General features: G+C 47.4%; 1 protein-coding gene across 5 annotated transcripts in view; it reads left to right on the top strand.

The window, feature by feature from the left end:
• The first annotated feature begins 89 nt into the window (after positions 1-89).
• LOC111842967 (INSC spindle orientation adaptor protein) overlaps positions 90-14,653 on the top strand; it is a 38,678-nt gene continuing 24,114 nt past the window's right edge. The window contains exons 1-2 of one of the 5 annotated variants that reach the window (XM_023810161.2): positions 90-232; positions 12,405-12,493. In XM_023810161.2, the coding sequence (XP_023665929.1) occupies positions 12,438-12,493 (56 nt within the window). In that variant the 5' untranslated portion in view covers positions 90-232; positions 12,405-12,437. Of the gene's footprint in view, positions 233-1,513; positions 1,608-1,862; positions 2,334-12,404; positions 12,494-14,653 lie in introns of those variants that run through there. The other 4 variants (XM_023810152.2, XM_023810143.2, XM_023810175.2 and 1 more) reach the window with 4 other exon arrangements.

The raw sequence follows: 14,653 nt of genomic DNA on the forward strand, positions 1-14,653 counted from the left end.
ACAGAGACTCGGCACGCTTCCATTTTTTGGGTTTTCTTCTGGGATCCACCAGCAGGTGGCGATGTAATAGTCATCGAAGCAGTATTCAAGACGGCAGATTAATATAATTGTCTGCGTTTCATTTCCTCACGTCTGCCGCTGTAGAGTTGTGGTACTTCCTAGGTCCGATTCTAGCCAAAGTCAGTTGGTGGGGGAAAAACCGAGACTTTAAGCGCAGTTGTCTCTTAGGAAGGTAAACGTTTTTGCATGTTTTCAACACGCCTATTGATTTATCTATGTTTACCGCATCCACCTGTACCTTCCGTGAATGTAATGCATTAAATTTCAGGTTTCTGCATAGATGACATAACTACAGTAGCCACCCGTATGTGAAAAAAAGTAACTGCAAATAAATGATTTGATTAGCCTACTGTTTTCGATTTTTTTTTGTATATCGGCCTGTTATTTTTTATTTTGTCCAGTTTTCTTCTTCGCGTAATATAGTTAAGAGGACGATAGCTGTTAAGCAGAGTACTATGCATATTAAATCTTCAGGTGAAAGGTGGATTAATTTGTATGCGAGGACAGGCGGTTATAGTAGATAAATGGATGGATGCATGGATAGATGGATGGATAGACAGACGGATGGATGAATGGACTGCCCAGTGTATATCCTCTATTTATGACTAAACCGATTTAATTTGACTGCTAATGTGTCTATGAAAACGAATGGGTCCCCTGTGGGACAGTGGCCGTTTAATGTCTGCATTAACCCTGCAATTAAGTAAAACAGGCTACTTTTAATAGGTAGCTACTGAAGCCGGTGTAGGAATACTGAAAGAAGTGTGACATCATAATCCTGGCAAGGTGCAACAATGTTCTAGGATGTAATTAATGTGACGCGTATTACGAGATATTTAGAAAACCCTTCTACTAATATGGGAACCTCGCAGGCCCAAAAACAGTAATGAAACCTGAAATTTAAGGTTTTTATCAAGCGTTACGTATCCTTGAATAAGTAAAAATATATGCTACGGCAAATATAAATTCCATCAACAATTTCTAAAACAACGTTATAATAAAATACAAAATGTGTCAGAAGGCGGAGCTCAGGAGCCGACCTACTGCGGCAGAATAGTGTATACTGTATAGCCTGTATAGACCACCCATGAAATATCATGTTAGGAAAAACCTGAAAGCAAAATGTATTCTGTAGCGTTAATAAACGCCCCAATGCAAAGTTAGGCGGCTCCAAAATCTTCTCTCACCATTAACTTGTTTTTGCAGTCTTTTATTGTACTCGTGGACTAGGTCTGGAATTAAATAAGTCTGGAGGCTTGGATCATAATGGAATTTAAATGGAAAGTTTTCTCAGACCAGAAAACCTCTACAGACTTTGATAATTATGGGGATCGTAGACTTCTTTTGAGAAGTTTGTCTCTCTCGGCAACTCAGTGCCTTGCCAATGAGAAACACGGCTCTAATGGTGAACAGCTGTCTGCTCTCCGCGTTTGGTCCTGCGATTGAACTAGCGTAGTAAGGAGGCTATCATCGTTATGTGTCTAATACGATTGCCTGCACTGTGCAACTGCTGGCTGTGCCACGCACTAACCAGACGAATCTGCGAGGTAAGCAGGACGCATCCCCAGTCCAAAGCCCTGGGCGATCCTCAGTAACTCAAACCACGCTGTCGGCACATTCACTTACACGCACATGCGTTTTTACTCCTGCGCTTTTCCGGGAGACAGAAATTTCCACAGTTCATGTGAAAAGGGATACCCTGAATTTTTTATGGTAGCACTCCAACAATAATACGTACCGAGACTACACGCCCTTGCCGTCTGAAATCGCGCATATTTCATGCGATTTTAATGATTTCGTGTGCGTTTTGCCGAGGTAGCGCATAAGCGCGTCTTTTCCCCCAGTCGCTCGTTCTCTTCCTCTCAGCTAGACATCTGGATTTTAGTTTTACATTTATTTATGTGGCTAGTGTTGTTTTTGTGGGGCTTTAAAGTAATTTACCTTGTCCTGTTGGCAGCTTAGTAGAAGCTGATGAGGTCTGCAATTACCCCTTACCATTGCCGGTCACTGTGCAATTGCGTGCTTGACCGCAGGATCTTTAAAAGTACAGCCCTCGTGTTGGTGTGGCAGACAGAAATAGAATAGTTTCATGTCTGTTTGGACTGCAGCCCAGCGCAAAACTATGCCGTGCTACTTCACTGACACGGAGTTGCAAAGGAAAGGGGAAAATCCTCAGGTCATTGTAGACTGAGCTGACTCCGGTGGGGTACAGAAGTCGGTTGTGAAGTGCTCCGCAAGCCGGGTGCACTTTGAGGCGCACTCTGCCATTCTGGGTAAGTCTTCGCAACTCGCAAGTCCCTTTATTCTTCACAAATAGCTCCTGCCTCTTCCTCCATGTGTCTACTCTCTAGTCTAGAGTCTCCTGTCATCTGCGTTCAATTTCTGAGCTTAAATCAGGTGTTTCTTGGGAAAATGAAGGCTCCAGCTGGGTAGGGCTTCTTTTGGAGGAGAGTGTGGATCAGTCCTGGACAGTAGCTACCCCCGCTTCGGTTGTGATGGATTCTCCGATTTGGTTTAGGGGCTTTTGCTGACTTACTCAGCTCTATCTCTGTGTTCTTGTACATGATCAACCACCTTTTGTGCTTTATCTACTTCTCCCCTTTCCATGGTCTGTTTAAAAGTCTTTTATTCCCTTACTTGTACCCTGTTTTATTCTTAAATTCGAATCAGGATGCTACAGTTTTATATTTCCTTCTTTTTTATAAAGATGGGTACATCAGCACAGAAAAAAATAGTGTTTTTTTTTTTTTATCAACTCTCTTACATGAGAGTATTAAATGGTTCACCGTGATAGTGTGTTGACAGGATGCATAAGTGTTACCCACTGATCCCTAGTTACAGTAGATTTAATTTCAGCTGTGGAGGACCTACCTGTCTTTGCACATTTTGAGATGTTTGACTGTAGCGAGAAGGTGACCAATTAGGCCTCACCTGCATGATCTGGCAGACTCCCGTTCTCTCAACCAGCAGTCTTGCTCTGGGTAATTTACTACATGTATTTCTTAAATTCCGTTTACCTCTGAGCTCAGCTGATCTTACACGCATATTGCTCCATCATTCAAGCTTGATGGCCGTTCTGTGAAATTGACCTAAAGTAAAACTGAAATCCAAAGAGTGGCGGCGTTGAGTTTGTCTTGATTGATCTGTGCTGATTATCATTTGGATTTGAGCTGTAGGTGTTAAATGCTTTTATTGTGAGTGTTTTAAGGCTTTAAGACCCAGCCTAAGAGTGGCTGTTCTCCTTAGCCGGGACATGCGGATCCGGTTTCTCTCCAGTGCCTTTATAGAAAAGGCTCTTTGTTATAATTTCTCTTTCTGTGCTGGAGCTGAGTCCTGTTCTGTAACCACCGGTTTCTGGTCTGTAAGTAGCCTCCTTGTTATGGGCAGACTGAGGAGCTTGGCTTTGTCTGGGGAAGGAAAATGCTGATGGTCACTGGACTCCCGCCTGCATGCCCCCAAATCCCCCCCCCCCCCATCACCAGTGTTGCTGGCCTGCAGATTATGGATTCGCTTTCAGCGTGGTGCTGTGTCCCACGAGGGCGGACTGAGGTGCTCCACTCTTCCTGGCTGTTGTGAAGTTTTTAATTTAATTATGTATTTGTAACAAGCGGTGTCCTGAGGGTATGGAGGGTACGAGTGAGTCATCTTCTCAGTCTGCCTTCAGTGCCTGATGCTGGGTTGGCATAGTGCGTTAGGAGTGATGTCAGTTCCTGTGTTGGGGACAAAGCTCTCGTGTGATTGTGATCAATAACCATCGAGAATGTGGTGGGGGCTGGTAGTTTGAGTGAGTGACATCTCCCTGTTCAGTGTGATCAGGTTCCATACCTTACAAAAGGAGAGGGGACTTCTTGGTAAGGGTTCGAGTCTCTATGGGATCTTGTACAGGCCACGCCCCCTGCACGGGATTGTCCTCCATGCATGTAGAGAATGCTCCGTTCTCAGTCTTAGGTCTTCATGTCACTTATTTTGATGGTGCCGTGCTGGTTATGAGCTACTGCTCTTTAGAGGTGGGGTTAGTTCAGCAGTCCTGCTGGATCTCCAGCGACGTTCTGGCTCCCACAGATTTCAGCCTCAAGGCGGCTACTGCCCAGCGATTCGGTGAACTTGGGGTTTGTGGCCTTTTGTTTTAATGTGGAAAAAGTGAAGCTGGCTGATCCTCTCTCCTGATAAGGGCCCCTGGCATTAGGTGCCTCTCAAAGCCAAAAAGCAGATTTTGAAATCATCTGGCTAGAGAGTGCGATAGTGCAAAGCTCACTCTTTAGCTCTAGGGAAGTTTTAGCAAAACTTTCGGCTTGAAGCTGGATGGGAGCGATTTGAATCGAGCCCCGTGGCAGCAGCGGAGACGTTCCCGGCGGCGTCGCCATGGTGACAGTGAGGCCACCAGTGGAGGTGGTCTAATGGGCTTCCAGCTGTTGACTTCTCACCTCAAGCGGAGATGGTAGTGATTCCTCAGCGGTTGGGCTTTTTTTTTTAAATTTTAAAATGCAGTTCTCTTCAGAGCCAGTGAAGGTGGCATGTCAGTGATATGACAAAAGTCTCGGGGGGGGTGGCAGTGGTCATAATTAATTGCTTCCACTGTAGAAGAAAATAAATTAGCATTGGAGTCAGATGGTTTCCCAACAAAAACAGGAATTTTATTCTTGTTGTTGTTACCTGATCTGTAAGGCAGGAGGCTATTGGCTTAAATTGTGGGAAAGGTCATTCCTTGGTATCTTAATGTTTTGCATGTGAAATGTGTCCATCTGAGTGGTGGGGAATCATCGCATGATCTCTTTAAAGAACCCCAAGGTTCTGGATGAGTAAATGCTTCACGGATGGGTTGGCCTGAGCTATGCAGGGTCTTCGGGGCTGGAAAGTCTCCGGGCCGCTTGTGCCGGCCAGGCTGATGTGAGCCAGCAGGCTGACTCAGAGCCTCCAAAGGCACGCTCTAATTAAGGAGCCGCACGCAGAAATGTGGCGCGGCTGAAACCCGCGCGGGCCTCTCGCACAGGGTGAGTAACGAAATCCCCAATGGGCAGCCCCACTACTTCGGCTTTCATCTTTAATCGCACCGCTTGGGCACGAGTCTTTGTTTTTTGTGTGTGTGTGCGGAAGGGTAAGTGTACGGACACTCGTTTTGTGAGTGCGGACGACGCGGCTGGGAGGGCCCAGGGTCCCCGAGGAGGCGCATTAGCGGGTGGGGGCTCCTGGGGGAGCTGTCTGCGAAGCTCGTGCCGTCCTTGCGGGCCTTCAGTCTTCGCTAATTGCCGCGCCGGTCTGTCTGACCCCCACATCTTCAGCGTTCTCTTCCCGCGTCTCTTCATCCACTGGGGAGAACCGGCCTCCCGTAGCAATTCTGCTGTCATCTCCGCTCAGGAATGATGCTGTCGGTGAGCCTCCTGTGTCTGGTGGCCCCTGCAATTGCCCGCCCTTTCTCTGGACTCCGATGTGTTTTTAATCGTACCTTTTGAAGACCCCTCTGGGATTTCTGGTGCTTCCGAAGAACGGCTCGATTTTCCTGGCTTGAGGGCTTTTTTGGGAGCGGGTGCTAAATCCAGGAAAACGCCCTTTTTAATGACAACCAGCTGGGCCCCCCAATAGCACACCCCCCCCTCCCCGAAACCCACCCTAAACCTGCTGACTGGCTTGCAGAACATCTCACTGGTTAACGTGTGTGTGTGTGTCTGAGAGAGAGAGATAGATATATATATATATATGCTGCTGGACAGTGGTTGAAACCAGTGAAAATAGCCCCAGCATTCAAAATGACACAGGAATATTACCAGCAAACAGTGTCTTGGGACATGGAAATACCCTAGTTTTATTTTTCAGTGGGTCAGCAGAAGTTGTGCCAAATTTGGTTCTCCTTAATCTCGGGGGAGTTTTGCTTGGCATTTGGGAACACAAGCTGGACATTAACCCCATCCCCCACCCCCGGCGGAGCATCCTTAGTGCCCGTGAGCAGGGAGGCCCCCCCCAGTCGGCCATGGGTGGGGGTGTCACCTTCCACTCGTTTATTATTCAGCAGGACGCCGTCTTTGCCTGGGGGAGGTGGTGTCAGGTGTGGCCTGTCACAGTGCCTGGATCCCGGTCGGGTTCCCGGCTACGTTCCTCCTGCATTCATGTTCACCCATGAGTATAGCCCCCCCCCCGCCCCACACACACACACACACACACACACACACACACACACACACACACACACACTTCAACAAAGGGAATCGCTGTGCCTAGGGATCTGGGCGAAGGCTTCCTTTTACCTGCCAGTTGTCCTTCAGAAGGTTCCGGCATGATGTGCGTCAACATGGAGCATTAAAGCTGAGGCCTCAATTCCAGCCGGGGGGGGGGAGGGGTTTGGGTCAGCAAGCTTGTGGACCCCCGTCAGGCGTGAGGTCTGTAGCTGTTTGTTTTTGTGTGTGGTTACCCATTTACTCTTAGCTTTACCTGTTGTAAATTGTGACTCAGAAAATGTTGCTTTGCGTCGCAATACAGACAGTCCCCAGGTTAAGAACGACTAAGTTTGTCCTTAGGTAGAAAAGTCGAAAATATAATGATAAAATACAGAATAATAATAACACTGTAATAGTAAAAGTATCTGCATACAATACTGTACTGAACTTCGAGCCGACGAATCACTGAAGCCATGGAATGTTTTCCTGAGCGTCACAAAGCAGTTATTACGAACCTTTGTATTTCACCTTCATTTTTAATATGATGGGCTTAATGGCAGGCCGTTTGTACGAATTGTCTGTAATTCAGATGTTTTTAACCTGGGCACTGCCTGTACTTTCACACAGCCTGGCAGCCATTTCTCAGTCCTGTCTGCTCTGCAGAGGGCAGGTGAGCTGCCTGTACAGGGCTGGGTGTGGATGAAGCACCTTGTTTGGGCTGTTTTACTCATGCCAGGGACGGGGGCTTGAGGCCCTGCTGTGGGAACTCGGCAAGAGATCCATGGCCCCGACTACCGGGTCAGTGACCAGCGCCAGGAGGGCATGGTGACCTGATCTGACCCCCACCAAATGCCACATACCAAAAGCAGAAAATGCACTAAACGGGAGATTCGAGGGGGGAACGCCGCATTCTGGAGATCTGATACTTTTGGAAAGCAGGCGGGCTAAAATACTTGTCGCTTTTTTGGTTCACCACCATGCGGATAATTTAGCCATACATGGGAGTCAGTTTGTCAGGGTAATAATCAGAGGGTCTCGAGCATGGAGCTGAACTACCCTTAGCTACTTATGGAGGCCAGAAATGAGGAAATGAGGGGTGCTCCTCTTGGGTCTAGGTTTTCGCCCGCCATTGCAGGTCATGGGGAGTGGCTTCCCGTTGGGCCACAGGTAGGGATGTGTGAAGATATGTCTCTGTGTTTGTCGGCTGGGTCACAGACATTGTGCACTGTGCACACCACCAGACTGTCTCTGTGAAGGATCCACTGTGCTTCAGCAGTGTTTCCGAATCCGGTCCGTGGGGACCTACAGTCCCTCCCAGCTCATGAGCGAAAACGTGGAGTGTCTGTGGGTCTCCGAGAACCAGACTGATAAACACTGCAGTCGTTGCTGCAGCACTCTGCACATCACCTCCAGTGCTTTTTAAAAGCCACATGGTGACTCGTCGTGTGACAGGATCTGTTAATTAGCCCTGGGAGCACTGCCTCATTGTGTGCTCCTCGCTTTGAGTGTCGCCGCCCTGCTGGTCACCGGTGTCTCCTTTGCATCAAGGCGAGCTTCTTTCACCCAGAAGGCATTGGTCCCCGAGGTGTCATCCTGAGACACATGAGAGAGAGCAAGCTTGGGATCAGAGAACCACACCTACCATTTTCCCCAACAGCAGTTTTAGGTGTTCAAACTGACAACCTTCTGGGCTCCTAACCTGCAGAGATGCACAACACCCTCACTGAGTGTTACCGAGTCGCCTTGTGTGTCCTTGCGATGCTGTGTGGGCAAAGACTGCTCTACCCGTCATTTTCTTTTGACTGACATGACTGAGACTTTAGGAAACGCACTCATCCTGATGGCCAAACTTCTTGCGCTGCTGTACCTCAACGCAGTGCCTTTGGTGCGCATCCGCTATCAAGCACTGATCACCGATGTCCCAGCTCTCCTGGAAGTTCCCGGAGTCTCCTGCAAATGGACAACAAGTCTGTGACACCTGCAACTGATGCGCAGTGACCCAGAAATCTGTCCACGCAGAATTAAAAACGACCTCATGTTATTCTGCTATTCGGCAGAGGAGATGGCAAGAACCTTGACAGATTATACTGCCAGTGCTCCCCGAGTTGGTTGGCAAATTTCACAGGCAGCAACCCCCCCCCCCCCCCCCAGTTCTTCTTCACCCACCTCCCTGAAATCAGATCTGGATCTGTGAACATCCAGCTTTCGCTTCTCCTGAGCTTCTTCCAGGAAGTTTACTCCAGACATAGTCCTAGACTAAATTAAAGGCCAGGTATTGAATTCAGCTGAACCACATGTCACTGAACACATATGTGGAAAGGAAAGAAATGCTAAAAATAGTTTGTCACTGTCTGCCTTTTAATTTGAGGCTTGGTGGTTCTGTACATTATTAGCCAGCTACTGGATGCCTCTTTCTGTAGTTCAGCTGAGAAATAAGATGTTTGAGGTTGTTTATTAGCATGTAATGTTGATAGATTTGTGGGGGAATGGCACTTCTGGTCATATTCTGATAGATCGGTCTTTATTGAAATCCCCAGAGTGACAGCTGTGCCCTTCTTTGGGTCCCAGCAGTCTTCCGGACCTCGTCAGGTGTTTTGGGGAGACTGGTCCGTGATTGGCCAGCCTGCCCGATGTGGTCACGATGGGCTCCCGTATTCACGGTCTCGCTAACCCCCCACTCTCCAAGTGAAACTGCGGCAGCTGCCTTCCCACATGATGTTGACATTCCCATGTGACAGAGACGGGTCCCTCTGTTAGCGCTGCAGCTAGCGGACTGGGGGTTTATCAGTGAGTGCAATTATGATGTCACACCACAGACATTGAAATCAAAATTAAGTTCAAAATTCTAGACGTTTTTGGAAGTTAAACCTGCTTTTAAAAATGTCCCTTTCCACTGAAAATTTGTTAAGTGGTACAATTCATAACTTCCCGGCAGCATAACATTGCTTTTGTACTTTGAGTACTGTTTTGTATAGCATTTGGCAAGCCTCTTCAGTAAAGTCCTGAGTATCAAGGCAGTGGTTTTTCTGGAAACTTTTTTTTTTTTGGGGGGGGGGGGGCATTTGTATTTTCAGCTCTGCTTGGACCCTCAGCAGTTATTCTGACCGCATACAAAGATCGTCTCAGAATTTGTCTGGAAATAGTTTCCAGTGACTTGTGGTAATACGGAGCAGAGAGTGTGTGGAGCGCAGATGCGCGGATGGGTGTGTTTGGGATGGTGGTTGCTGTGTTTCAGGCCTCTTCAGCTCCCTGTACTGGGGATTCACCTGCTGCCCATTACCAAAACATCCTCCAGACAGGCTGCAGCGTCTGACTTATTGTCTGTCTGCACATGAGGTTTATAAAAGTTACGGTTTTGCTTTTGTTCTCTTCCAGTCATCTGAAGGCACAGCTGAGTTAAAACGTTTGTAAACTCTGGCATGTGTTCCATCTGGGCCATGAACGACTTTGTGGTTTTTTTTTTTTGCAAAATCATAAATATTTCATGCATGATGTAAAAAAAAAAAAAAACAAACCCAAAAACAGACCATAATTTGTTTCGCTTGAGGTGCTTTAATGAACTAAATGGGTACTGTTTCATAATACTGAGCTGGGGCTCAATGCTGTCGATTTTATCCATGGAGGTAATGAACTTGTTTAAATATACACTTCTCTGTGAAATGCTTTATTATCACGTGACTTGCAATTTATGCACCTCAGCTGATTCCCAGCGTTATTTTTATCGCAGACCAGCGCAAAGCCACATGGATTTGTTGCGGAAAGGGGGCTGTCTGTTGACAGTTGGTGTTGAGTAGGATATGAGACCGTGAAAAACGCAGGATGAATATTGTTGCTAGTACTAGGAAGAGCGGCGCGTTTCAGTATGAAATCCTCGTCTGCTCCCAGTTGGTTTAGAAGTCTGGTCCGCTCACTTGCTTCCACCACGCATGGGCGTGTTCCAGAAAGAATGGACTGCAGTGCTTTTCTCGTCTCCTCTCCAGTTCTGGCTTTTGTGCCGTTTCTGGGTGAATATGTTGCCCTCTGGCTTGGTATTGGTGGTGCAGTGCCTTCCTACCCTGGCGTGGGCATTGATGATGCGGATCAGCCCACCACCCTCGAAGCAGCATTAGTCTGTATAGACTGGACGCACACATTCCTCCAAACTGCGATGAGAGAGGTCGGTGATCTCATCCCCCACTTTCTGAGTTCTTTGTGTCTCAGATCTCAGGTCCATGAAACAAAAGGGACAGTGTGTTTTTTCCAGGCACAATCCATTCGTGAAGACAGGAGTCTTACAGGAGGTGTTGATCATGCCTCCGCAGAAGGGATATGTTGGGAATTCCTTTGGCTTCGCTTTCCGGGGCCCGGCGCAGTAAGGGGCCTCGTGCCGAATTAGCTGGCTGGCATTCCACTGCACAGGGACGGCCACGAGCATCACATCAAATGACCCACGGAGATTCCCCTCTCCTGCCTTTCCTGCATCCTGGCCTTCTCTATATAAAGAACAGGGAAAAAACTGACTATTTCACAGTTGTAAATTTCAGGATAATTCTGGAATGGTTAATGCTGCTTTACCACTTTTTATCAGATTCTGTTTTCATAAATATACATCTGGTTAACAAAGCATCAACAATGGTACGTGGTGTGTATTTTTGGATAAATACCCTTATTAAATACGCTTATTACAGTTAATAAGCAGAGGCGTGTTTATCCGGCAGAAAGATGGACGGCCTAATTCTCTGCCGCGCTTCTGTTTAGTTTCTGGCATTCAGCATATGGCGTCTGGGAAACAGAAGCCTCGCGGAGCCCCACCAGCGGGCTGCCAGTAAGGAGCAACAGTTTGGTCTCTTCAACTCGCCGACGGGAGTGGGGGGTAAAATAAATAGCTTTACCGAAACATCACGTGACGTTCTGTTTTCTCAAGCTTGGGATCTGCACGCCCCAAAAACATTATATATCTCAGTATATGCTGAGTAAATTTTCCTGAAGTAAAAACATCAGGCGTCTCCGTGGATTTGGATGAGTCTGGGTCCCTGTGCTTCCCGGACTCGAGCAGAGGACCCCAGACATCCATCATTAGAGGCCGCTAACGGAAGTACCGTCATGGAGTGGCACTCTGCCAGCTAAGGAATGTATACGAGAGTGTTTTGCTGGCTCACTGCAGCCCTGTATGAGAGCTTTATTGATAATTAAGTTGCTAGGAAAAAAGAAAATAGATCTCAAGAGTGCTTGTCAGGAGTTGTTACGGGGCTAATTTGCTTTTTGTTTAACTCCTCTGATTCTGTAGAGTTGTTTGGTACTGGTGGGTTTTGAAATGGTGTCCGTTTCATCGTTTGTTAAGAATGTGTTTACAATATGCTACTGAAATGAATACAGGCGCACTTTTTATAATTGGCTTAAACTAAGGAAGAATCGCTTTTCATTAACAGCCTGGGCAGCCATAGTGGTATCTTTTAGGGATGGAGGAAAAATTTTTCCGTCATGTGCAACACTTTGTCTCTTTGAAGCCGGGAGATAGTTATGACCATTTATACAAACAAAGAAAACATTTCAAGTTAGTGTGTATTTGCTTTTTTTTCCCCACTAAACAAAGATGTCACTTTTTTGGGTCCATCCGATGGCCTATGAAAGGAAACTTGTGGGCGTTAGGACCCAGTAGCAGACTGGGAATAGCGGTCATGGTAAACATATTGACGTATTGGCAGGCTGTAGGGAAATATCTGGTATTATGGTCCCCTCCAGCCTCCTCACCTTCCTGGTGAGCTGCACTGCTGCATTCCTTTGTGATTGAGTGTATAGACGCTTTATTCTTCTGACCTTGGTCTTTATAAAATCAATTAAAGTGCTGCGGAGTCTCCTATGTCTGTACTTCCAATTCAAATACAAATCCTTTCATAGTATTTTTTTTCCTTTGTATTCCCGCAGCTTATATAAATCCGCTCCCCCACTTCCACTCCACATATTTGATCACTTTGACTGCTAACTATACATTTATCTTGTGTGTTTGGGGGTGCTTTATGGAAAAATGACTTTTCTTTAATAGGATTTTCAAGCAGAAGCAGTGTGTTAAGCGCCTCTTATAAGGCGAAGGGGGTTTACTACTGGGGCCTGAGCAGCTGGTCGGTCACTGTAAGCAGCCGTGCCGGGACTCTGCTGGTCATTACCATGGTGATGGCGGTAAATTGCATTGATGGGGTGTTTGTGGCTCTATCACAGGTGCCATGCTGAGGCGTCAGAAGGCTGGAGAGGATGGCGTTGGCCCCAAACAGCAGGCACATTAAGTCTCTTTTATCACCACCTGAAAGGTGAGTAGGAATGACGTCCCACCTGCCAGAAAACACCTCAGCGTGCATTTATGAACAGCTCTTCCTCTCTGATGATGATGCCGATTACTGGCAGTGGGCCTGATGATGATGGTGATGATGATGGCATGGTGCCGGTAGTTTCCGTGGCAGTGCCGGCCTCTATTCTCCATCTACAAAGGCAAAATGAAACAGGCGCGTTCTCCTTTGCGATGAGACACAGTAACGGTGCTGTTGGGTTGTTATGTGATCTGACGTTGGGTTGAAAGGCTCCATGGCCACAAATTTAATAGGACTTCCGAGGACGAGACGCCCCTCTCTCATGTCTCCGTGCTTCTCACAGACTCGGATCTGCCTCGGATGAGTCGCTCGAGGCGTGTCGGAATGAGCTCGTCTCCATCTCCGGCGCATAAAGTCCTTCGCGTTTGTGACCGTTCATGCAGGAGAAGCAGAGTCGCTCCGTTAGTTCCTGAGGTAGCGGGGGTGGATTGTGGGTGGGTGAGGGAAGGGGGGGGGGGGTGGAGGCTGACCTGGCAGTTTGGGGAGATTAAGGATACATCTGGAAGTCAGATGCTGCCCCCTCCTGATGGGCTTTGATGGGGCTCTCTGCCTTATTTAGTTTTTTTTTTTTTTGACCAGAGTTCTATTTTTAAACTGAATCCTTAACTTCGTCCCTCAGATGAATTAGGAAAGTAGAGGCCTGTGAGAGTGACTCGAGCAGGAAATGTGTGTTTGTTTTCACCACAGTAATGATAGTGCACCCTGTACATATAACACGCTAACGAGGGCTGTGCATGGCACTATTCGGTCTTCTATTTATGGCACGTGATGTTTGAATTGCCTCGGATTCCGCAGAGGCTAAATGGGCGCGATCGTCTCCCATTCACTGATCGCTGCTCAGACTCCACCCAAGTGTATCACAGGCTGGGGGAAACTTTCCGAACACTGTGCGCAGTGCCCCCCTGGTGGACGTGCAGTGCCCGTAGCCAGTGCCTGTAGCCAGTGCCCGTAGCCAGTGCCCGTAGCCAGCACCAGCGCCCGTGGCCCGGGGCCCATCTTAAACAGTCTGACTGAGTTGATGCGACGCAGCTGAGCTCTGGTGAAGCCTGCTGTTGGATTCTTTCTCCTGCTAAATAAAATGTACTCTAAAAATCAATTTTTCACGTTGGTCCCTGTATCGTCTGTGCTTGTTTAGAGGAAATTAAATGGATGCTTTGGCCCAAAATCAAATAATAGTGACAGCCTGACCAAACAAAAATGTAAAAACTGCAGGAGCCCTGCTCACCGCAGCGCACGGTGTAATGAATCAGTTTGCTTATACATAAAAAGCTCCGTTTGATAGTCCTGTGGGCTAATTTTGGGTCGCGAGCCCTGGGCCTCCCCATTGTATTCTGGATGCCCCTTTCGTGCTGGGGGGGTGAAATCACTTTCCTGTGAGGTTGGGTTGTACAGGGGGAATGTGGCGCATGAAACACACACTTTTCCCTCTTTTTTTTCTGCTTCATCTATCCTCCCCTCTCCACAAAGACCCGCTGTTTGGTGATTCCTGTTACTGTCACTGATTACCATCAGCTGCAGATGAATTCCCAGAATGCCTGACATTTTATTGCATGCCTGATGGGTGTGGATTATGTTTTCTTATTGACTGTGAGGGACACTAATTTATGGGTGAATCGCATGAGTTTTTCCAAAACATTCACACCTCTGCCACATGCCCTGCCTGTTCTGTGCTTGTTTGCATTTTATATTCAGTATTGACGCATCTTCCTTTTGGGGTACCTTCATTTGCACAGCGGCTAGCATGACTGCGATGCAGCTGCATGTGCGTTCTCTCTCCCTCTTGTCGTGGGAACCAAAACCATGCTAAGGGGAAGTGGAGTTACCATAGGTGTCTGAGTGAGTGTGTGTGCCCACCTTGTGATGGGTTGGCACCCCGTCCTGGGTTATTCCCTGCCTTGTAACCATAGCGCCCAGGATAGGCTCCAGAGCACCGTGACCCTCCATGGGACAATTGGGTATAGAAAAAGGATGGATGGATAGATTGATTCAGATTTTGGAGGGAATAATAATCTTTTACAGATTTTGGTAATATATACTTTTCTGTTCTGTGCCGCAATTCAGACATCAGTAGCAATGTGTTCTAGGGGGGGACTGGATACCTTT

The sequence above is a fragment of the Paramormyrops kingsleyae genome, chromosome 13 (genome assembly GCF_048594095.1).
Source record: "Paramormyrops kingsleyae isolate MSU_618 chromosome 13, PKINGS_0.4, whole genome shotgun sequence".
Lineage (NCBI taxonomy): Eukaryota > Metazoa > Chordata > Actinopteri > Osteoglossiformes > Mormyridae > Paramormyrops > Paramormyrops kingsleyae.